Source organism: Carassius auratus, chromosome 15 (genome assembly GCF_003368295.1).
Source record: "Carassius auratus strain Wakin chromosome 15, ASM336829v1, whole genome shotgun sequence".
In the NCBI taxonomy this organism is placed as follows: domain Eukaryota; kingdom Metazoa; phylum Chordata; class Actinopteri; order Cypriniformes; family Cyprinidae; genus Carassius; species Carassius auratus.
The window spans coordinates 15,440,268-15,463,881 of NC_039257.1; the positions used below are offsets into that span (position 1 = coordinate 15,440,268).

General features: G+C 37.2%; 1 protein-coding gene across 1 annotated transcript in view; it reads left to right on the forward strand.

The window, feature by feature from the left end:
- Positions 1-23,614, forward strand: part of mre11a (MRE11 homolog A, double strand break repair nuclease) — a 271,381-nt gene that overhangs the window by 85,911 nt on the left and 161,856 nt on the right. The window contains exons 6-8 of the mRNA XM_026282677.1: positions 2,408-2,549; positions 13,257-13,371; positions 17,527-17,712. Of these exons, the coding sequence (XP_026138462.1) occupies positions 2,408-2,549; positions 13,257-13,371; positions 17,527-17,712 (443 nt within the window). The remainder of the gene's footprint in view (positions 1-2,407; positions 2,550-13,256; positions 13,372-17,526; positions 17,713-23,614) is intronic.

Sequence of the window (23,614 nt, forward strand, 5' to 3'; positions counted from 1 at the left end):
GATCTGAGATATCATCACTTTTCTGCGTAATTTCAAAACTATCAACATCAATTCCATGTGACAGTATTAAATCTAGAGTATGATTTTGACAATGCGTAGGTCCTGAAACGTGTTGTCTAACCCCAATAGAGTTCAGATTGTCTATAAATGCTGATCCCAATGCATCTTTTTCATTATCAACATGGATATTAAAATCACCAACTATTAAAACTTTATCTGCAGCCAGAACTCACTCGGATGTAAAATCAACAAAATCTTTAATAAAGTCTGTATTGTGCCCTGGTGGCCTGTATACAGTAGCCAGTACAAAAATAACAGGGGATTTTTCATTAACATTTGTTTCTCTGGTTAAAGTTAGCGATAATAGCGAGCTGATTTGGGCTGATTTGCACTCAAACAGACAGTAATCATGCAGATACATTCACATTCAACATAAAGCACACTCTCACATATATAAAAAATGTTGAAAAATAAAACAAAGAAAAAGGCGATTGTTATAAGTTCCGCCTCCATCAGGTGACAGATGCATCAGAGCGCGTCACGACCCCTCATGAGGGAGCACCAAAATTCATATATACTATCTTTCGCCTATCTTTCATTCTTTTTTCTGGTGGATCGTCTCATTCTGTTTGTGACACTGTACGCTGCAAAGCCATGCCGTTTTTTTACTACCAAGCCGCAGTTTCTGACCGTGAGTTATTCCATAACGGACACAAACAGTTCTGTCGCTGAATAACTGAAACAAAAACAAAGGAATTATGATCCATATTACAACCTCATTGCTTCATTGGACTAAATGTGCTTCATGAGATGTCATTCAGTGGACCCTTACCTTTTTAACTAAACTGGGATTTACAGCTGTGGATGTGTTTACGACTTATTACGACGGATCTGGTATGTACTGCGTTTCTAATGTTCATGTTTTTATGTGTACTGCTTACACAAATGTAGCAAAAACAGTCTTTATAAGCTTTCCATTGAGAAACAGCGATCTGTCGTCGATGGTTGAGGCTTAGATCTTTATAATGATACATAGTTTGTCAAGATTAAATTTGGCCTGTTTCATTTAATCTATTCCTAAACACTGAAACGTTCAAGTTGAGGGGAGTTCAGGACTAGGGCGCCGGGGTTCAGGCTAAGAGGTTAATGTTCCCTGCCTCAACAGAGGATAACTTTCATCTCTAAAATAAATTTTTTAAAGGGTATTTTAGTTAACCAAACCCTACAGCTGTCTGTTAACTCTTCTTTGGTGGTGCAGAGGATAACAAATTTGTACTGGTCTTAAAGGTTCTTTTAGATAGAGTTACACTCACCAACCCTTGGTTGTACAAAAAGATTCAGTCTGGAACAAAATCAGATCTTTGATTAGCTTGAAGTTTCAATCTGGATTCAGGTAGGGATGCATCAATCTGATCCTTGGGATAAGTATAGTCTCCGATCCAGGCATTTTCTGTGGATCGGGTATCGGACAGACGAGAACAATCCAAATCCAATCCTGTGTATATTATTGTGTTATTGTTGAGCTCCACGAAAGACACAAAAACATTATAAAGCACCAAAACGTTTTCAAGATCATATTTTAAGTGTTCTGAAGTGGTTCTCTTCAAGAGCGTACAGTAAATAAAATATATCAATAGATTTGATAAAATTATTTTCTAGAAACTAGAGTATATTTTGCTGTTTAATTATCTACCAACTTAGTTTATAATAATATTTTTGTAATCATTTATGATTATTATTATTTTTTTCATTAAAATGAAGTTGTGTATATTTAGTAGATTGTGATTAACACGAGAGTGATTATCAGGTCAACACAGAGAAGCGGGGGATACATAGAGGTGAAGACAATTTAAACAAAGCATGCAAATGCATTACACGAAAAGCCAGACACTGGCATTTTCCCAGCCTTGATCTCATCAGCATAACAGTGTTATTCAAATGCATATGTGCTAATCCAATCAGTCTTAAAAAGCCAAAGAGCAAGTAAGAGTATAGAGACAAAATGACATTATCTCAAACACCTGATTTTCCTGATTTGATCTTCTTGGATATGTCAGCCTTATTACCACAAAATGTAAAACACAATATGCATAACATTTTTAGTTTATATACTAGTATATTGGAAACTAGATTTAACATTTTATACATTTGTAATCCCACACGTGGCATGATGTGAAATTGTATGCGTTCTTGTTTCGTCTAATCTCTTTCTGAATGCAGTAAGTGGCAGCTCCCCACAAAAATAAAAAAATAATGCAGGTGAAAGCTGTGAATAATGGTGTGTAGGTAGCACACGTATTCCCTTAAACATTCTGGAATATAAATATTTCCTGAAAGCAATGTTATTTATGTTGTTATCTTATTGAGGTACGTCATTACTTTATACATTACTGTATGTGTGTTCCAGGCTGATGGCCTATGTGCTATAGACCTGTTGAGCTGTGCTGGTCTGATCAATCATTTTGGCCGCAGTCGCTCAGTGGAGAAACTTGAGATCAGTCCAGTTCTTCTGCAGAAAGGAAATACCAGGATTGCACTTTATGGAATTGGTGAGTTTATAACATTAATCATTATTACATAAGTTATACAGTAATACTTGTCAAAAGTTTGGAAACGTGATTTTTTAATTATTGTTAGTTGTTCCGGCCCTTATTTGGCTGTTAAAGGTCTGAGTGTAAGAAGAGGAACATAAGGCCAGTTGGTAACTATTGTCAGCAAAACAAACTGGACAAAGTGAATAAGAGAAAACTATTTATATGGATTTTAAATATTTGACATTTTAATATTTTGTTTAAACATTTTTAGTATTCTGTGATAAATAGAAATTTCAAAAGAACAGCATCTATTTGAAGAATAATCTTTAGTAACATAAATGTTTTTACCATCAATGTTGATCAGTTTGCATATTTGCTGTGTTAAAGCGTTAACCCTCTGGAGTTAACCCTCTGGAGAACCCTCTAAGGGTGTGTTTGGGGCCTGGAGAAGTTTTGTTATGCCCTGACGTTTGTGCTTTTTTCAGTGTCTTATAAATTTCAAAATGGGTAAAGTCTAATCTCACTGTAATCAGCACAAACTGGGCTATATTAATATGTGAAATGCATGTATCTACATGATTTTATTTTTGAGAAAAAAAATATTATGCCTGGTTAGTGAAAAACGAATCACTTGAATAAGGCTCTAAAACACATAAAGAACAATGGTTCCCGGGACTTTTGAGATCTGGAGCTTGTAGCCTAGAATTTTTCTTTCTAAATTGTGAAAATCATCTTGTTTACTCATTTACAGAAAAAAATATATTTATTAAAATTTTCTAAGACACTTAGTCATATACGAATAGGCATCAACTATCATGAATATAATTGTGATTTACACCTGAGAAGACAAAGGCCTGGATAATGAGCTGCATAATGAGCCTTTAAGTCAGCTTGTGTCACTGAGAGGTAAGAATTACAAGAAAGAATGTGAGAACAAAATAAATCTATATAATTTTATGTTTGTAGTTTATTTTGAATATATTTAATTATCCCACAACATAATTTAATATCCACTTGGGGGAGCAGTTAAACAGTCTATTAGGAACAATCAAAGCTGACTTTCAGACTAATTTTTTTGCATCATTACTCCAGTCACACAATCCTTCAGAAATCCTTTTAACAGTCAGATTTTCTACAAAAAACATTTATTGTTGTTGTTGTTGTTATTATTATTATTATTATTATTATTAATTTTGAAAAGAGCCGAGAATATTTTTCAGGTTTTTTAGGGGGGATGAATTGAAAGAACAGCATTGTCTGTTACATTTGTTACAGTTATCTTTGTTAAATTTATATTATTTACATCAAGCTTTTGAATGGTATAGTATTGTATATTGTTATTGAAACTTCATAATATTAAGAGACTTACTCATGTTTATGATCTTTGCTGAATAAAGTGCTTCATTCTTTTTTTTCTGAGAAAATCCATTTCTCAAATCCTCAACCACATCACATCGAAGCAAACATTAAAATACTTGAACAGTCTCGCTGCTTTTTCTTCTGTGTAGGCATATTCAAGCTGCATGCTTCAGTTTGAATCTTAATAGGGTGTTTAGCACGGGGGCATGGTCTCATTAGAAGATAATGAAGTGAGACGTGAAAAACTGACATCGCGTTGTTTTCATATGGATTACTTTTCCCCAGAATATTTGTTTTTGGCGGCACTTGTTTAAAAGCAGACATGTCAAGCTTTCTATAGATATATCTCTCATGTCTCTTCATTGAATATTCACGGAGTTACAGTTCATTTTAATTACGTGTTTGTAAATGAAGATCAGCGCAGACAAGCCGCAGACAGCACACCTTGTTTGTTATCTTTATTATATAAGTGCACAAAGTTTTGTTGTTATTATGTCTGTATATAAAAAAGTAGACCCTTTACAGATTTGATTGATGTATTGCTCTTATCTGTATGATTAAAACTGAAAGTGTAATTTAAGTTCTTTTCGGGGGTTATCAGGAAAAAATGACTCGAACGGTTATACATGTTAATCAACATTAATCAACTCCGCTTGCAGCGGCAATGGCATTCATTTGTTTCGCCTGTTGTAGTTCTGTATGAGGAATCTGGGTGGTATCACACTGGTATCACATCGTTCCAGAACTACAAGGTCCATGCGGCAGCATACAGACTTGTCAGAAGGACTTTCACAGAAACCCGCGCAAACTCCGAACATACTGTATCATACTGAGTCACTGCTTAGCTTAATAGAAATCATCCTGGCTATCACAATGGGAAAATTTACCTTTAACAATCTATGACTCGAAGACGGTGCGTTTAGTAGCTGCCTCAATCCCGTTGCTAACAATCGGTATCAAGCATTCAAACAAAAGACGCGGAAAAGCTGGTTACTCACACGCTGTGTTCGATGCTGAGAGAGAGTCGCGTATCACGGACAGTCCCTCCTGCACATGAATGAACAAATACTAATCGCAGTTTTGAAAAAACAAAAGGATGTGAAAGAGCCCAATTCGGTACCACGGAGTTCAGGTGTTCAGGGCTCACGCAGAGAAAGGCGTCTCAAAATGCTTGTACACCGAATTTGCTTCTTTTTGCTCTTGTGCCGACAAACACATACAAAATATTTTAAAAATTAACATTGTAATTTTTTTTTTTTAATGTTACAATGTTATATCATAATGTTATTGTTGTTTTACTTGCTCCTTTTATCTAATTTTACAATTACATTCATTTTGCAATCCGTCCCTTTGTGCCACCTGGTCGGTAGTTTTGCGAATGATTTTAACACGCGACTGAATTACAGTGCGGCGGCGGTACGTGCGTCGGTAAGGCCCAGATAGGCTGGCCACCTACTGTAAATAGCAAAAAATAAATAAAAATGAACATACAAATTAAATTTCAAACAGGGCAAAACCCCAGCTATGGCCCTGCCTGACCAAACACCAATAACACTTGTTATTTTGGAAAGTAATGCCATAAAATAATTGTTAATTTACAATGTTACTTAAAGGTCCTGTTTTAAGCGCTTTTTTGAAGCTTTGATTGTGTTTACAATGAGCAATATAACGTGTTCATGTTTCGCGTGTAAAAAAAACAGTCTTTTTCACACAATTCACTTATCTGTTTACTGCTGTTTTCACTGTCACAAAAACGGGCTGATGTCTTCCTTGTTCTATGAAGCCTCTCCTTCAGAAATACGTAACGAGTTCTGATTGGGCCAGTGGTTCCTGTGTTGTGATTCGACAGCAGCTGAGAGCAGGCTGCCCTCCTGGTAACGTGATTGGGCTAGAACGCACGTGCTGGAGATGTATTTATAATCACAGGAACATTTTTACTGACGAGATGCGCATGAAAACCGCATTCGTTTTTTTTTTGAACAGCCCTAACATCTAGTTAACAAAGCTAAACAGCGTTTCCCTTTGTGTAATAAGTTACAGAAACTGTTAAACGCACCAACTTAAATAATAAAATACACTTACCGGTTGTGGTCCATAAACAACGCCTTCTCCAGACAAAGAGGGAACTGCTCCATCTTTCAAGAATAATCTTTGTGCAAATCCAGCATTAAACTGATTGAGATTGAGAAAGTTGTCCTCAGCAAGCTGTCCTCAGCAAAATGAGCTGCACATAGTTTTACATGTGCATTATAATTTTCGGGAACCGAGTTAAACATAAATTGTAACCATTAATCTCAAAGTACAGCGTTCCTGGGAAGCCCAAACAAAGATGATTGGACTGAGAGATGAAAAAAACAGCGATTCAACAACATGGCGACAAACACAAACAGCTCTTCCTTCTTCTCCGTCGGAGCGCAACAAGGCCATGCCCCCTGTTTGTGAATTCATGCGGGCGGTGGTTAGTCAAAAAAACTGTTTTAGTGACGTTATTACTGCAGGAACTAGAGGGCTGTAGTCCAAACGGGTCGTTTTTTGTAGGCAAAAATCAAATATCTCGCTTGGCATTGAACTTTTGAGCTTTAGAATTTTACAGATATTTATACTCCAACAACAACATTACACACTAACTAAAGTTTAAAACATGGAATCACGAAGAAGGGGACCTTTAGCGATTGTTAAGTGTTCCCGTGTTCTTGATACTCAAGAAAAAGGAGGCGAAGACTTAAGTTTCTTAATCTTAAGAAATAATACATAACTCTTTAAATAATAAAACTTGTTACTTTCAAAGTCAATAATAATAAAAAAAATACTTTTGTGAGGAATTTTAATGACTGAAGTTATTGTAATTCGTGTAGGTCATAAATTCCAATCCTTATAGTCATAAAAAGGTCTTAAAAAGTCTTAAATTTAAGTGAAAGTGACATTCAGCCAAGTATGGTGACCCATACTCAGAATTTGTGCTCTGCATTTAACCCATCCGAAATGCACACACACAGAGCAGTGAACACAAACACACACACTGTGAGCACACACCCGGAGCAGTGGGCAGCCATTTATGCTGCGGCACCCGGGGAGCAGTTGGGGGTTCGATTCCTTGCTCAAGGGCACCTAAGTCGTGGTATTGAAGGTGGAGAGAAAGCTGTTCATGCACTCCCCCCACCCACAATTCCGTCCGGCCCGAGACTAGAACTCACAACCCTTCGATTGGGAGTCCAACCCTCTAACCATTAGGCCACGACTTCCCCAAAATAATTAAACCCTGCAGAAACCCTGAATAATGATGCTTAATATTCAGCTTTGTATCACAGGAATAATTACAATTTTAAAATCTATTATGAAAATTTCTTTTGAGTTTGTGTACTATTATACAATACAACATTATCACATTTAAACTCAAGTCCTCTCATTATAATCAACAAAGTGCAGAAGATGTAAAAAAAAAAAAAGAGCTTTATTAGTTGACAACTTCAGTGATTTTAAATAGGTTGTGAGACATTCTGCCAAGTATGGTGACCCATACTCAGAATTCGTGCTCTGCATTTAACCCATCTAAAGTGCACACACACAGCAGTGAACACACACAGCTAGAGCAGTGGGAAGCCATTTGGGATACGGTGCCTTGCTCAAGGGCACTTAAGTCATGGTATTGCCGGCCCGAGACTTGAACTCACAACCCTAGGGTTAGGAGTCAAACTCTCTAACCACTAGGCCACCACTTCCCCTTAAAACTAAAAAAAAGAAAAGAAATCGTAGCTGCATTTAAATACAGTATACTAATATCAGAGTGCAAGATTTGCATGACGCTCAACATTTTTTCTTATTTGTCTACATATTTTATCTTCATTAAAAAAAATTTTTTTGGTTTTATTTTGTATAATTTAATGTAAAAAAATAATTACCTTTGTAAATATGCAAAATGTGAAACTGCAATGTTATTCGCAGTCTATAGACCAATTCAGAGTAGACGTCATAGTTACGTCACCTGCTGCTGCGCGTTAAACAGTAGGTCTATATAATTTGGTCTACATAATATTCACATTTCCTGTTCAATAATGTATTGTATTAGTGTAACGATTCGACAACCAGTGAAACACAGACGAGAGATTCAATCGCAGGTATATTAAATAGAGGTGATCCAAAATCTTTGTCAAACATGCCATGGGTCAAAACCAGAATTCAGTCCAAACAAACAAAATAACAAAACAAGGAAGGGAACAGGAAGGAAAGGAATCGGAACGGGAACTCAGAATATGAGAATGAGAAATCTCGGGGAACGAGAAGAAATCTTACTATTAACATTTTTACATAACATTTATTTATTTTATCTCGCAATTTTGACTTTTTTTCCTCACAAATGCAAGTTTATATGCAAACTTTATTACTCAAAAATTGTTTGAGTTGAGTTTGTCAATTCTGAGAAAAAAAAAAGAGCTGAGGGGAAAAGAGAATGACAAGTTGTTTTTCCTTATTAGAATTTTTAGATATAATACCGGAACTGCGAGAATAAAGTCAGAATCTTGAAATATAAAATCAAATTAACTTTTTTTATTATTCTTTTATTGCAGCTGAAAACCATTATTTTCTACCACTAGAGAGTCTCCGCACACAAAAAAACGTACTGTAAGACTATCCCACTACCTAACGCCAATTTCATTGAATAACAGTGCTAATCGCTGAGTGACAAGCTCTTGTAATATACAATGAACATTTAGAAAATTACATCTAATCAATCTAATCAGCAATCTTTTTAAACCTAACAATTTTATACTGTATCCATGTAATTCTCTATCCGTAAAAGCTATTCGCTCCCAGATTTTCTGCAACCATGATGCTCGCACATCCTGAAAGTTTACAAACTTAAAATTGGTCTATAGCGTTTTAGAATTATTTGTACAGTAATATTTAACTTAACCTGCTTTGTATCTTTATTATTTAATGAAAAAAATATTAAACAAGTTTATGAGAGTCATGCATCCATTTAATTAAACTGAGACATCGGCCGTTAGATCACTTCAATGTCAAACGTCAAATAGCCCTCAATTTGCAGGTTATGACTGCCTCTGTCATGGTTGTAGACTTGTAGATTTATTTTTAAAGCAGATCCCATACTATAACCTAAAAGAAATGTGCTCCGTTACTATTCATATTCAAGTTTTTGAGCAGCAAATTATTAATGTTCATGTATAACAGGGAATTGCCCTCGATCACTTGATTTGTTTTTTTTCTTCTCTGAAAACACATTTTTATTCTTTAGCTTTTGGAGATTTGTAATTGTTTTTTTTATAGTGTAGTCCTGCTATGAACGATGTACAGCACTTTGGATCAATTTTCATACCTGCAAACTAGTCGCTTTTCGGCGAAAATCGCCGTTTTGAATTGGAAAATGTCATCCACGTGAATCGTGTAGATTCGAAGAGTTTTATAGCTTGATGATAATAGTTATTAGTTGTTCAAGCATCAAAAAACCCCTGCGTGCCTCTGTCATTGGGGGGGGGGGGGAAGAGAGGCAGAAAAAACCATAAAGTAAGGAACTGCTTTGTATATATTTATATTGCATTTTGTGTTCATTTTAAACTTGTTCTTTTAAAAACATTAAAAATGTTCTTTTGTGATACTGTTCTTGTATAGAAATTTTACACTAAAAGCTGTTTTGCACAGACATTCATTGCAGCCCACTTTGTTATTGTTCATTGACTTGAAGGGGCTGATGTCCTATTTGCAAAGTTTACAGTAGTAATAGTTTGTAGTATGTAGACATTTCCATTTTATTAATTATAATTTTATCTACTTTAAATATTTTTTGTTTTCTATCAAAATGTTCTTGCGTGATAGTGTTTGTAGTAAAAGCTGTTTTGCACAGAAATTCATTGCAGCCGGCTTTGTCTTTGATGTTTGATTGTATGAATAACATAAGTCAACGTAGCTTTACACACACACACACACACACTTTGTACTAAAGGTAAATCCAAAATAGTGATGTCACTGTCTAAGCAGAGGGATTTGTGCAACCCTATGGAATATAGTCCACATTATGACAAATGAGGTAATAATCAATATTCTGTCACCTTTTTCAGTCCTTCTGAGTTTGCAGGTATGAATTTTATTGTGTTAAATGTGCTTTATAAATTAAGGTTGTTGTTGTTAACATTTATTTTTCCTCTGAAACACAAAAACTTTTTTTTTTTTTTTTATAAAATTGATAGGCCTGTTTTATTTTTTGTTATTGTCAACCCTTCTGCAGATATTGTTGCTTCTGGTTTGTGCATTGTAAATCACAGAAAGTCTGCAAAATATGTTGTCTCCCAAAAACTACAAATGTGTAGAATGCATTCACACAAATAAAATGACATACACAAATGTTAACAACATATTTACTTTTGCACTTTACTTCGCTGCACAAAGTCAAGTCAGCACTTAAAACCTCTCAGATCTGGCAGTACAAGTTCAAATCCTAGCGCTCTGACTTGACTTATGCTAATCTATTTGCGGTATTCCTGTTGCAAAACTCACTTGTGCGCTTGTATATGGAGATGTGAGAGAGGAGAGACTGGGGCGGGGCTTTGGTGCAAATGAAAACATTTTATTGGTTAATGCCCGACCAATGAACAACGGCAGCCATCGTGACTTGCCAAGAAAGATATTTGTGTTTAACCTGTTAGCCAGCACCCCCCATTATGGGATTCAATGCTGAAAGCGCTATACCTAATTATAATTGTGACAGTTTCCTACTTCAGTGTGTTACAATTATAATTTTGGTGTCTTTGGAAAGAAGACACTTTGGGCTTTACTTTGTATCAACCAGATTTTTATCACACTTAAATATTTTTTTATTTTCTATATAAATACATGGAATGAGTCCTGGAGCAATCTAGAAAAGTAATTGGTTGAAAGCCACATGTCCCATGAATTTCTATTTCAAATCTGAATAAGATGTCATGAAAAATGAGACTCCTGCTAATATTTTTCTGAGACTATGTCTAGACCCCCACCCCCTAAATATAAGAAAATATATTTCCCAATAGTACTGAAGGCTTCTACAAACTAATTAGTCAGTAAACATACCACTGCATAGTTTTTTTTTCAATTATAAAACACTAGTCAGAAACTTAGACATCATATAAGTGATTTATTTTAGCCCTAGAAAAATACAATAAGAATAATTTGAGTAAGAATAATAAGAAAAAAAAAAAAAAAAAGATTTAACTTTGTTTGCCAATAAGTGCTGATGTGCTGATGGACACTTATACAAATGGTAATAACACAAATGTGGGCTGATTTGCACTCAAACAGATGGTAATCATGCAGATACATTCACATTCAACATAAAACACATTCTCACATATAGAAAAACTGTTGAAAAATAAAACAAAGAAAGAAAAAGGCGATCGCTATAAATTCCGCCTCCATCCGATGACAGGTGCGTCAGAGCGCCAAAAAGGAGCGCCAAAATTCAAATACACTATCTTTCACCTATCTTTCATTCATTTCATTCTTTTTTCCGGTGGATCGTTTCATTATGTTTGTCAAAGTCACCTTTATTTATTATTGCGCTTTAAACAAAATTCATTGCGTCAAAGCAACTGAACAACATTCATTTGGAAAACAGTGTTTCAATAATGCAAAATGATAGTTAAAGGCAGTTCATAATTGAATTCAGTTATGTCATCTCTGTTCAGTTTAAATAGTGTCTGTGCATTCATTTGCAATCAAGTCAATGATATCGCTGTAGATGAAGTGACCCCAACTAAGCAAGCCAGAGGTGACAGTGGCAAGTAACGAAACTCCATCGGTGACAGAATGGAGAAAAAAACCTTGGGAGAAACCAGGTTTTTATGCAAACATGTATAAAATGCTTTAAAAACTTTAACAGAGATGAGTCTAGAGGGTATTTAATAGGTCTGCCTCCACATAAGATTTTTCTAGTTACTTTTCTAGTCATTCATTTGTCATTATTCAACTAAGATGAGGTTTATATTCAATTTGCATCTGTAATCCATAATGAGCCTTAATATATTCCATGTTTAAGGACATGCATTAAGTTTGCCACAAAGCACAGGCAGATGTAGCCTAATAATTGTGAAAGAGGATACATTTTAATAATTTATTAATAAACAAATGTTTTCTTGTCGGCTGCAAAATGAAATTCACAGTGCTGTCTCTCATCTCCACAGTATATTGTACGCGCATTTAAAGAGAAATGCAACCTTCATAGATAACAGAATGCTTTCGTTTTGAATTGATTAATTTAAAAAACATTTCAAACTTTCTGTAGATATATTTATCCTGTATGTGAGAGACCCCAATTTTAAGTTATTTTATTATCAGGAAAAAATTCAAGTGATCAAGATGGCGCCTCCAATGTCATGCATGTGCATTAATAATTTTTGCACTTGAATATGAATAATAATTCACATTTCGCATATGCATTACAAATTATAATTTTTTTACATGCAGTTATCCAAAATAAAACCAAACAAGATTTATAATGAAGATAAAATATGTAGACAAATAAGAATAAATACTGCTTGTGCACTTAGCATCACTCGCGCTGCGCAAATCTTGCACTCTGATATTTTAAAGAATATTATACACTCCTGCATTTAAATGTGGCTGCAATTTATTATTATTTAGAATCCCTTTAAAATCACTGAAATTTTCAGTTAATAAAGCTCATTGTGTGCAATTAATAAAGCTCATTTAACATTGTGTGTATTTTGCTGATAATAATGAGAGAACTTGATTTTAAACCTGAGGACATTTTATTAAACTGCACATTTTTCTAAAATAAAGAAAATAATTTATAAAACACGCAACAATTTCTTAATCAGTGTACAGACAAATATCTTTTCCCCAGAAAGTTATCGGTCAACATAAAGGACAGGTAACGAATAACAAAGTGGTGTGTGACAAAAATGCATCTTGTTTTACAGAAGGAAATTTTTTATATAAATTAAAATATAGGCCTAATATGGGAGAATATTGACATTTTGCATATTAATCCATGTAGCCTAGCTCACAAAAATATGCTTAATTACGTGTTTCTAAATGAAGATCACGCAGACCAAGGCAGCAGACAGCGCACCCTGTTTGTTTTCTTTATTTTAGAAATGGACAAAGTTTTGTTGTTATTATGTGTGTAGACAAATAAAAGTAGACCCTTTACAGATTTGATTGATGTCATTACTCTAATCTGTATGATCAAAACTGAAAGTGTATTTTAAGTTATTTTCTGGGTTATCAGGAGACGATGCCACAAAACGCGTATCTGTGTTTGTTGACTCATTGACACATTGTTTTGACCTTTAAGTAGGGTTTAAGAATTTTGCAGTACATTATAAAGAATCAAGTGTTATGTGCTTTTAGGTTCCATTCCAGATGAGAGACTCTACCGGATGTTCACCAATAACCAGGTGACCATGCTTCGTCCCAAGGAGGATGAAGATGGCTGGTTCAACTTATTTGTCATCCATCAAAACAGGTTCAGGAATGCTTTAAGAATTACATTTTTCAAAATTATTGATGTTAAACTGTGTGGACTACTGTGTAGCGCCATTATTAGGGCCCTCGCCCTAAATTTTATTTACTTTTTATTTCTTAATTTCTTTCCTTATTATTCCTTGATGAAACTGTTGGTCCTGTTTAATTTGCGTAATCAAATTATTTTTCAGATATATGCCCTTTTTTTCCCTTTTTTTTATTGGACAGTTGCTAAGTAATCTATATCTTATACTAAGCTTAATTAAACTTTATGCATGGAAACAACAGGCTATTGTGAGAATGCAAACAAAGACAAACACCGTTCATACATTGGGGAAAATATTTATGTGATCCCCTGCTGATTTTGTAAGTTTTTCTTACAAAGAAATGAAGGGTCTGTAATTTTTATGGTTGGTACAGAATATAAAAAAATAATAATAATAAAACACATGGCATCTGTGTCAGAGTTTTGAGAATTACACAAATATTAATTTTCACAAATGACAATTTGCATATACTCCAGAATGTTATGACGAGTGATCCGATAAATTCTTCTTTGCCATGAAAATTAATTAACTTGCTCCCAAAAACATTTCCACTGCATTTCAGCCCTGCCACAAAAGAACAAGCTGGCATGTCAGTGATTCTCTTATTAACACAGGTGAGAGTGTTCAGGAGGACAATGTTAGAGATCACTCTGTCATGCTGATCGAGTTAGAATAAAAGACTGGAAGCTTTAAAATTGGGGTAGTACTTGAAATCATTGTTCTTCTACTGTTATCTGCAAGGATGCACGTGCAGTTATCATCGTTTCACTCAAAAATGGATTAAAAGGCAAGGATAATGCACTTTTACATCTTGTTTAGACACTGAAACCCCTTATCTTCCAGGCCAGCCCGTAACACCCCTTCTGCACCTTGGTTATCTGATGTTCTACGCAAACACTTCTAAGCTTAGAGCTGCTGAAAGGGTGTGGCACAAATCCCAAAATACTACTGACCTTAATGTGTATCAGTCACTCCTATCTTCCTTCTCTGCTAATGTCTCCACTGCTAAAATGACATACTACCATAACAAAATTAAAAAAATTTCTAACTCTTGCATGCTTTTTAAAACGGTTTCCTCTCTACTTTCTCCTCCTCCTCCCCCTCCTGCTTCATCTCTAATAGCTGACAACTTTGCCACGTTTTTCATTAATAAAATTAAACACATTATTGCACAATTTTCCACACCACAATCAGTCAAGCTCATATCACCAGCAAACATACACTCATTTACATCCTTTTCTTCACTCTCTGAGGCAGAAGTCTCTAAATTCATCCGTTCTAATCACCCTACTACTTGCCCACTTGATCCTATTCCATCTCATCTCCTTCAAGCCATTTCTCCTGCAGTTGTACCTGGACTCACTCACATCATCAACACATCCCTCCACATTGGTGTTTTTCCCTCATCATTTAGACTGGCTCATATAACTCCACTACTTAAGAAACTCCCCCAAACCCATCTCTTTTAGAGAACTACAGACCAGTTTCCTTTTTTCCTTACATTGCAAAAACACTTGAACGAGCGGTGTTCAACCAAGTCTCTACATTTCTCACACACAACAACCTCCTTGACAGCAACCAGTCTGGCTTCAGAAGTGGACATTCAACTGATACTGCCTTGCTCTCAGTTGTTGAAGCTCTAAGACTGGCAAGAGCGGAATTAAAATATTCAGTACTTATCCTGATCTGTCCGCTGCTTTTGACACGGTTAACCAGCAGATCCTCCTATCAACCCTACTGGCAAAAGGCATCTCAGGAACCACACTTCAATGTTTTGAGTCTTAACTATCAGATAGTTCCTTCAAAGTATCTTGGAGAGGTGAGGTGTCCAAGTCACAACATCTAACTACTGGGGTGCCTCAGGGCTCAGTTCTTGGACCACTTCTCTTCTCTGTCTACATGGCATCATTAGGTTCTGTCATTCAGAAACATGGCTTTTCATATCACTGCTATGCTGATGAAACTCAACTCTACCTCTCATTCCATCCTGATGATCCGACGGTAGCTATTCACATCTCAGCTTGTCTAACAGACATTTCTTGCTGGATGATGGACCATCACCTGGACCATCACTGGCTCTGCACCCATTTACCTAAATTTGTTACTTCAGACTTATTTGCCCTCTAGAAGCTTGCGTTCTGTAAGTGAACGTCGCTTGATTGTGACATCCCAAAAAAAAACAAAGTCACTTTTTTATGGAGCTTTAAATTATATGTTCCCGCCTGGTGGAATAATCTCCCCAACTCAATCCGAGCAGCTGAGTAATTAGCCATCTTCAAGAATCGGCTGAAAACACATGCCTTCCATCTTTATTTGACCCTCAAACTTTAACACTCACCATTCTAATTCTATTCTTAAAAAAAAAATCAAACCACCTTTCCAATCTTTTGTATTCTATTTTCGTTTCATTTATTATGCAAGTGTGTGTGTAAAGACCTCTAACACTAGCTTGCTCTATTCTTTTTTTTATTCTATCCGTTTTCTTTTTATTATATTTTTTAAAAACCCATGCTAAGTGTACTGTGTTAACCTAACAGAGACTTGTTATAGCACTTATATATCATTGCTCTTTTTTTTTTTTGATTGCTTCCACTGTAAATGTAAAAATGTAATAAATGTTTCAAAACAAAGGGAAGTATATATCCGTATCGACATTGGCTATCGGCCAAAATGTTTGGAAAAATATTGGATATAGACAAAAATCTAATATTGTGATTCCCTACTATGATGCAGTGGTTTTCAGTTTGCATAACATAAATGCATTTTCAGTAGGGATGCACCGGTTGACCGGCCATAAATCGGAACCGGACTGTTTTTGCTTAAAATACGCGATCGGCAATCAGCCGGTTTTTGATCTTTTTCCGGACGATTTTTCCGGAAGTTCACCTATGTGCACTGACTACATTGTAATCATTCGCTATCATGTCATTTGTGTGGAAGTATTTTGCGAAATCTGTGCGCAGGACACTGGCAGCGGTTCAGCACTGGAAGCGCAGAGCTACACAGATCTTAGGTCTTAGGCACAGATAGCAGGAAGCGAACAGCCGACTGCACAAAATAAGAGTCCCTTTTCACAGCTGCGCGAGCTAACTGTTCCTGTCCGCGCCCTGTGAAGGGATGTTCAGCTCAACTTCTCGCGTGTTGGATGAGAAATGAAACGGACTAAACTGTGACAAAACTGACTTTTTTTTTTTGTGAAGTAGAACTTGCAGACACGTTTGTAAACGTCAGTTCTGTATCTGAATATTATTTTTATTTTACCTTAAAATTACATTGACTTAATTTGATTTAAAAATCACCTGCTATAGCACACTGAAAAAGTGTTTCATTCATCCAATTAAAAATATTTTAGGGTAATGATTCACATCTATATATTGTTTAACTGGAGACAATAGTTATTTATTTTTCATTAGCTCAAGTAAAAAAAGATAGATGTGAATCATTACCCTATTTTTTTTTAATTGGATGAATGAAACACTTTGCATCTTTGTTTTATTCGCACCAACATTATTTGATTTGATTGGAGCTGAAACTTTTGGTTGCCAAACGACAGCCAAGATTCCTTAAGGATTTATAGAGGAACTGTAAAGAGGAGTGTATAAAAATCACTCCTGACGTGTGCAAACCTGATAATCAATTGCAAAAAACATCTTACCTCTGTGCTTGCCAACAAGGGTTTCTGCACAAAGTAATTTTTTGCTTCGGGAACAAATACTTATTTCACTCACTGAAATGCAAAGCAGTTTTTAACTTTTACATAATTTTCTTTTTTTTTTTTTAGAGAGGTTGTATTCTGTCTCTATACATTAAAATAAACCTACCATAAACCGTACAGACCCTTAATTTCGTTGTGGGTATTAAATAAATATTTTCCCCTTTGTAGATGCTTGTCATTTTCAGGTCACTAATTATTTGTACACAATACACATTGTTTTAAAGCAGTTGTACATGTTCACATTTAGTGATTTAGAGCTAAGTGACAAGATTTGCTATATTGTGGTAAAGTGGTACTATATGTATGTATTCGGGGAAAAAGTACACTTAAAAAATAATATATAGTTTCTTTTCAGATAAAATTTATTTGCATTAATTATGTCTGTTTTTTGTAGGAGTAAGCATGGGGCGACAAACTACATCCCTGAACAGTTTTTGGATGATTTCCTAGATTTGGTGGTTTGGGGTCATGAGCATGAGTGTAAAATTGCTCCAGTCCGTAACGAACAGCAGCTCTTCTATGTCACACAACCCGGCAGCTCCGTCATCACCTCGCTGTCACCAGGAGAGGCAGTCAAAAAGTTAGTGTGCCTGCACTAATATGCCATATGTATGCATACACAGTTCCACTAGGGATGAAAATTCTCTCACACTTTTCATACTCTCAACAAGAATGTTGATGTTGGCAGATCAGCATCACCTGTCAATTCGATCTGTACTGCATGGAGGACATGCTGTTGAGGCAGGGAAAGTCCTCAGAGAATGGAGGCTACACCCCCAGACTGTAAATGTGATATGGAGTGTATTCAGGCAGGCGGAAGTTAAACCTCTAACATTGTAAAAAAAAAATGAAAACTGTAACAAATGTAAACTCCAGCAAGAACAAAGACCTATAGACCTTTATCTGTTATTGAAGTGTAATAATGGGAATGTTGAATAATCTTGTCATATACAAATTCCCCATAGTGTCAGATAGCTTTACACTAGGGGTGCTCCGATCACGATCGGCCGATTAATTCCATCAGGTGCGTGATTTCACATAGAGCAGCTGTTACTACACAGAGCCGTTGTTAACTGAGAAGATGCTCCAAAAAACGCTGAAAATGAAGTGGATTTGCGCATCTTCTCTATTAACAACCGCTCTGTGTAGTAACAGCTGCTCTATGTGAAATCACGCACCTGATGGAATTAACCGCTGATTAGAGAACCGGCTTTACTGACGAGATGCGCATAACGATCGGCCGATCGTGATGGGGTGCACTGTAACGTGTTCATGCTTCATTAAAAAAAAAAAGTCAAATTATCTTTGGCATATTTTGTTTAATCCACACTAGTTTACACTATTAACTTCCAGATTCAGTGAAGCCCATCCTTTAGAAAAACGTAATGGGCTCAGAATGGTTAGCTGGCCCAGTGTGTTCTGATTTGCTAACTGCCTAGTTCTCATTCTCCAGAAATGTACCATTATGGGTAGTTGCATTATTTGCACCTTATTAATGCAGCCTAAAAATCCTTTAACAGATTTGGATATTAGAAGCACTGTAAGGGAAACAGGTCAATTTAGCTCAAAGGGAATCATTTAAGATTTTAAAGGGAATTTGAACAGAATCACTGTTTCACGGCTGGTCGCGGAGACGCCCTGCGATTCAGTGAACGAGCCGTTTAACATCAAATCTGCGCTGGATACTAATATCCAAATGTGGAGAGTGGGGCGGGGCCGAGAGGCGTGGGAACGAGGAGTGAGGCCAGGTGTAGTGATTGGAGATGAGCTACACCTGAGCCCCACCGCTAGTATCGAGTCCCACGTAGGAGATGGAAGGATATAAAACTGGAGTGACGACCGTGAAGGACGAGAGAGGACCAGGCCTGGGACATTATTTTATGTTTTGGCTTTTATTTGTGCGCACCAGTCGTCCGTGAGGGGCTGGTGCGCCGTTTTGTATTTATTTCTGATTATTAAAATTATGTTTTGATTGTGCGCTGGTTCCCGCCTCCTTCTTCCCGATGATTAGGAAGTTTGTATCGTTACAGTGGTGCCGAAACCCGGAAGAAGGACTGTAACGATACAAACTTCCTAATCATCGGGAAGAAGGAGGCGGGAACCAGCGCACAATCAAAACATAATTTTAATAATCAGAAATAAATACAAAACGGCGCACCAGCCCCTCACGGACGACTGGTGCGCACAAATAAAAGCCAAAACATAAAATAATGTCCCAGGCCTGGTCCTCTCTCGTCCTTCACGGTCGTCACTCCAGTTTTATATCCTTCCATCTCCTACGTGGGACTCGATACTAGCGGTGGGGCTCAGGTGTAGCTCATCTCCAATCACTACACCTGGCCTCACTCCTCGTTCCCACGCCTCTCGGCCCCGCCCCACTCTCCACACCAAACTATAGTGAAACACTATCAATTAGCACAGTAACAAGATCGGCAGTTTAAGACATTAACTTGTAAGCACACAACACAAGATACTTCTCTTTTCAATATGAATAAGGCTTTATTAGATAAATCTAAGACATATAAACTAGGGGTGTAACGGTTCACAAAATTCACGGTTCGGTTCGATACGATACACTGATGTCACGGTTCGGTTCGATACGTTTTAGATACAGCAAAATGTAAAAACATCTCAACTTTTCAGAATGCCGCAAGCGCACCGCGGGTCATGTGACAAGAACCAACCAATCAGCTTCATCCTTTCCCGTAACAACGTTGAGAGCTCAGCCAAGATGAAGGAACAGCTGATCATAGTTGTATATGGATTGCAATTTTGAAATAAATTCAGTAGCAGAGCTACTGCAAGCGATTTTTAGAGCTGCAAATCCATTTATCCTTCGCTGAAATTTCCGTGTCTCATGGAGAGAGCACGTCATTGTTGCTTAGCAAAGACAGACGCCTCAGGAGAAAGACGCGCTTAGCGTTTTCCATGCGTTTTTAGGCAAGATATGTGAACGGCCCCTAAGGCGCTCGCTCACTCAGCACGCGCTGAAGGCTCGTTGCAAAATGTCTAATGCCTTTAACAGACCAGAAATATAAGATCCTAAAATAACCAACAGGTCTGGTGTTTGGGTTGGATTCCCTGTAAGCTATAGTGTCTAAATGCTGCAGGGATAGTTTGCTGCGTGCATGTTTCTCCTTTTTTTCGTCTTTTCCCAGATAGTACTGACGCATATATCCCAGATATTCCCGCTGTTTTTTGTTTTTGTTTTTTTTTGTAATCCCGCTGGTGTACCCTGTCATGTTGCAGATGCGACATACCGTTGTTTTTTTATCCACCACTCTCTTGCCATCACCATTATAGCTTAAAGGGAATCCAAAGTGCACCCAAACACCAGACCTGTTGGTTATTGGGGCATCTTCTCATTTCTAGTCTGTTAAACGCATTGGCTATTTTGCAACGAGCCTTCAGCGCGTACTGAGTGAGCGAGCGCCTGCTGAGTAGCCTAACATAAACATATAAGATGGTGTTTTTTTCTTCTTCGGGAGTGTCAGGGGCGTTGCCTGTTACGTTGTTTGGGTTATTGGGCTACCTTGTTGAACGCATATCATTATATTTCTTTCTCTCTCTTTTTTTTTTTTCAAATATAATTAATTACTCCAACGAACCGTTCGGTATACATAATGCGTACCGCGTACCGAACCGATCAACGGTTCAATACGAATACGCGTATCGTTACACCCCTAATATAAACTAATCTAACACATAAACGCATACACTCACACATTCATACAAGTTGCAGGAAGATCGAAAGTTAGGGAAAGATGAGTTTAAGAGAATGGAAATATGGAATCCCAAGTTTACAGCAATACGTTAAATTGCATAGACATGAACAACCATCAATCACGTAATTAGCGCTCGCATTGAGTTCCTCAATGAGGTTAAAATTATATTAGATACACCAGTAAAGGTCACAGTCTGGAGGTAAAGTTACTTGCATCTCCTGTGAAGAAGGAGCCTCTGTGAAAGGGCTATCCCGAGGTCGCTGATTGGCTGGAAGTTCAGTAGTGGCTGAAGTGACGTCTTGGGAAGCCCGTGGTTGTTGGGCGTTGGCTGTAGGTGCAGAGTCGTGTGCGCTGGTCGAAGTTGAACGGGCACCCGAGGTCAGGCGTCGGAGACTTGACGTTACAAAACTTAACTCAGAACACGAAACTCTCAAATGGAAAAGAAAAGAAATAAAGTTTGACGAGACTAGGTTGTGTTCCTTCTCATCGTGGCTAAGTAGCAGCAGGCGTGCAGGCTGAAGCTGTGGTGTATTTTGCCGTTTTTCTCCAAAGAATCGAACTCAGTCAGGGATTTTTCTCTCAGAAGAAAATACTTTATTTTAAGCAAAACAAAGCCAAGAGCCCCTTGCAAGGAGATCTCCCGAATGCTATTTGGTTTCTCATTATCAGTGTTGTGGGTAACGCGTTACAAAGTAACGCGTTAGAGTACTCTAATTACTTTTTTCCTGAAATTTGTAACTTAAAGCCTATCTTTCAAGTTGAAGATCCCTGTGAATGAACGTGTAGATAAACAGTGTAGGAACTCGACTTGCGTGAAGAAATGAATCATAAATGTGCATTAAAACAGTTTTTTAAAAGAAATTGTGAATAAAATTACTTCCGTTGTGAAAAACGCTCTGATCGGAAGTGACGCAACGGCAGGTAAACATCGTCTCTTCGTAATGGAGTCAGACAGTGAAGAGGTTGCAGCAGGGATAAATGTCAGCTCTTACGATGGGCCATTGCCGTATAATTACGAGCCGCCTAGGCGAGAGAGGGGTCAGGCAGAGTTAAGGGGAAGGGTAAATGGACAGAGGCGAGAGATAGAGTTGTGGTGTGAGGAGAATCGGTTGAGAATTGGGCAGGTTTCTTGGTGAGTGACCACAGGCTAATTGTGGCTAACGTTCTCTCCATGTTTATCACATTGCAGTATCTTTAATAAATCATATTTAGCAATATTGCTGTCGACTTTGTTGTTTTTCAAGCATCCATGTAGATTGTCACCATCTATGCCAGCAGCATGTCTTAAATAATTAATTTAGATCCCAGATTTTAAATGAATGCTGTAGGGTGTAGGCTATAGCTTACATCTGTGACATCTGTGATAGAAATTCTGTGCATTTCTGCACAACATAGTTTATCGTGAAATTTTTTAGAAATTGCTAGCTGATTTTTAATCAGTAACTGCTTTCAGACCTGCAGATAATGCAGATAAATGCATCTAATTGACAGCCTATACTGTACACGGGGTGTGTCTTTTTACAGTGCATATTTACCTAAGTTTTAGGAAGTAAGTAGTCTACATGTCGTTTCTTACAAGGTCTTACACCAACCACTAGAGCTACAAGGAGGGAAGGAGAGTAAGTTTATCTTAGCACATTTGTTTAACAGGTGCTTGTGTGGTAGATGTGAGGCTATGCCATCTGCAGTGGAGAGTGTGTGCTGTAGGGAGGTCGACGCCTATTGGTCTCTTGTCCAAAACCTAGATCCCCCAGAAGACATTACCTGCCTCACACTCCATCCAGGGTTTGAAGCATCCTGTCTGAATCCTTTTGTGCTGCAGATAGCATACATGAACTTCAGACAAGAGCATGGCCCTCTTCAAGCCAGCAGACCAGAGTAGGTTTTGAGCAAAAATTATTTCACACTGCAATTCAAAGAAACAGCTTTTCTACACCAAAATAGTAAATCCTGTTAAGCAGGTTTTTAACTCAGTGGTTTCCATATACTTACTATAAAAACAACTTTGGTGTTGTGTAGTACAGTAGAATATCAGCCAACAGGACATGCAATATTTACCATTGGAATTGTTTACTATGAAAACATGGTATGATCAAAATGTAATTATGTCCCAATCTACACCACAGGCAGTTCCGATACACAGCATACAGGCAGGTTGTCCGCTGGGCGTACGGAATACTAGGCAGGAACATTAGAAAAGCCATACCTTCATGTGTTGTGTCAGGAATAAGGAGGCAGTTTGCAGAGGAGGGACAGACATACAAAGGTTTCCAGTGGCCCCGCTTGGAAGATGATTAATAAATCCACAGTGAAATGTAGCAGAAATGAGTCAAATCAGACAAATCAAAGAGTCTATCAGAGCTGTGTGCATTGAAACATGAGCTGAATTCCTCAAGGAAGTCATAAATCAGTTCTAGTGCCACAGGAACCAAGCAAGATAACCAACCAACCAACTTGTTCACACAACAGCTTTCAACATTAACACCAATAGAACAATTATTGACAATTTTAATTCGAAGAAGAGATTGTCAAATTTATTGTTCGTGATTGGAATGCAACGCTGGACATCACATGTAAACCCAGGAGATCAAGTTAAATACTTGCATTGACTTCTCCCCCCAGCCAGTGAAACCAGACTGAAATTCCTAAGGGGGAAGGGCTTTAAACCTTTGTCTTCACAGAAAAGTCCTTTGCCAGAGAATGGCAAAGAAACCCTTTTTATACATTATATATGGACCAGAATGAACTCAAAAAAGA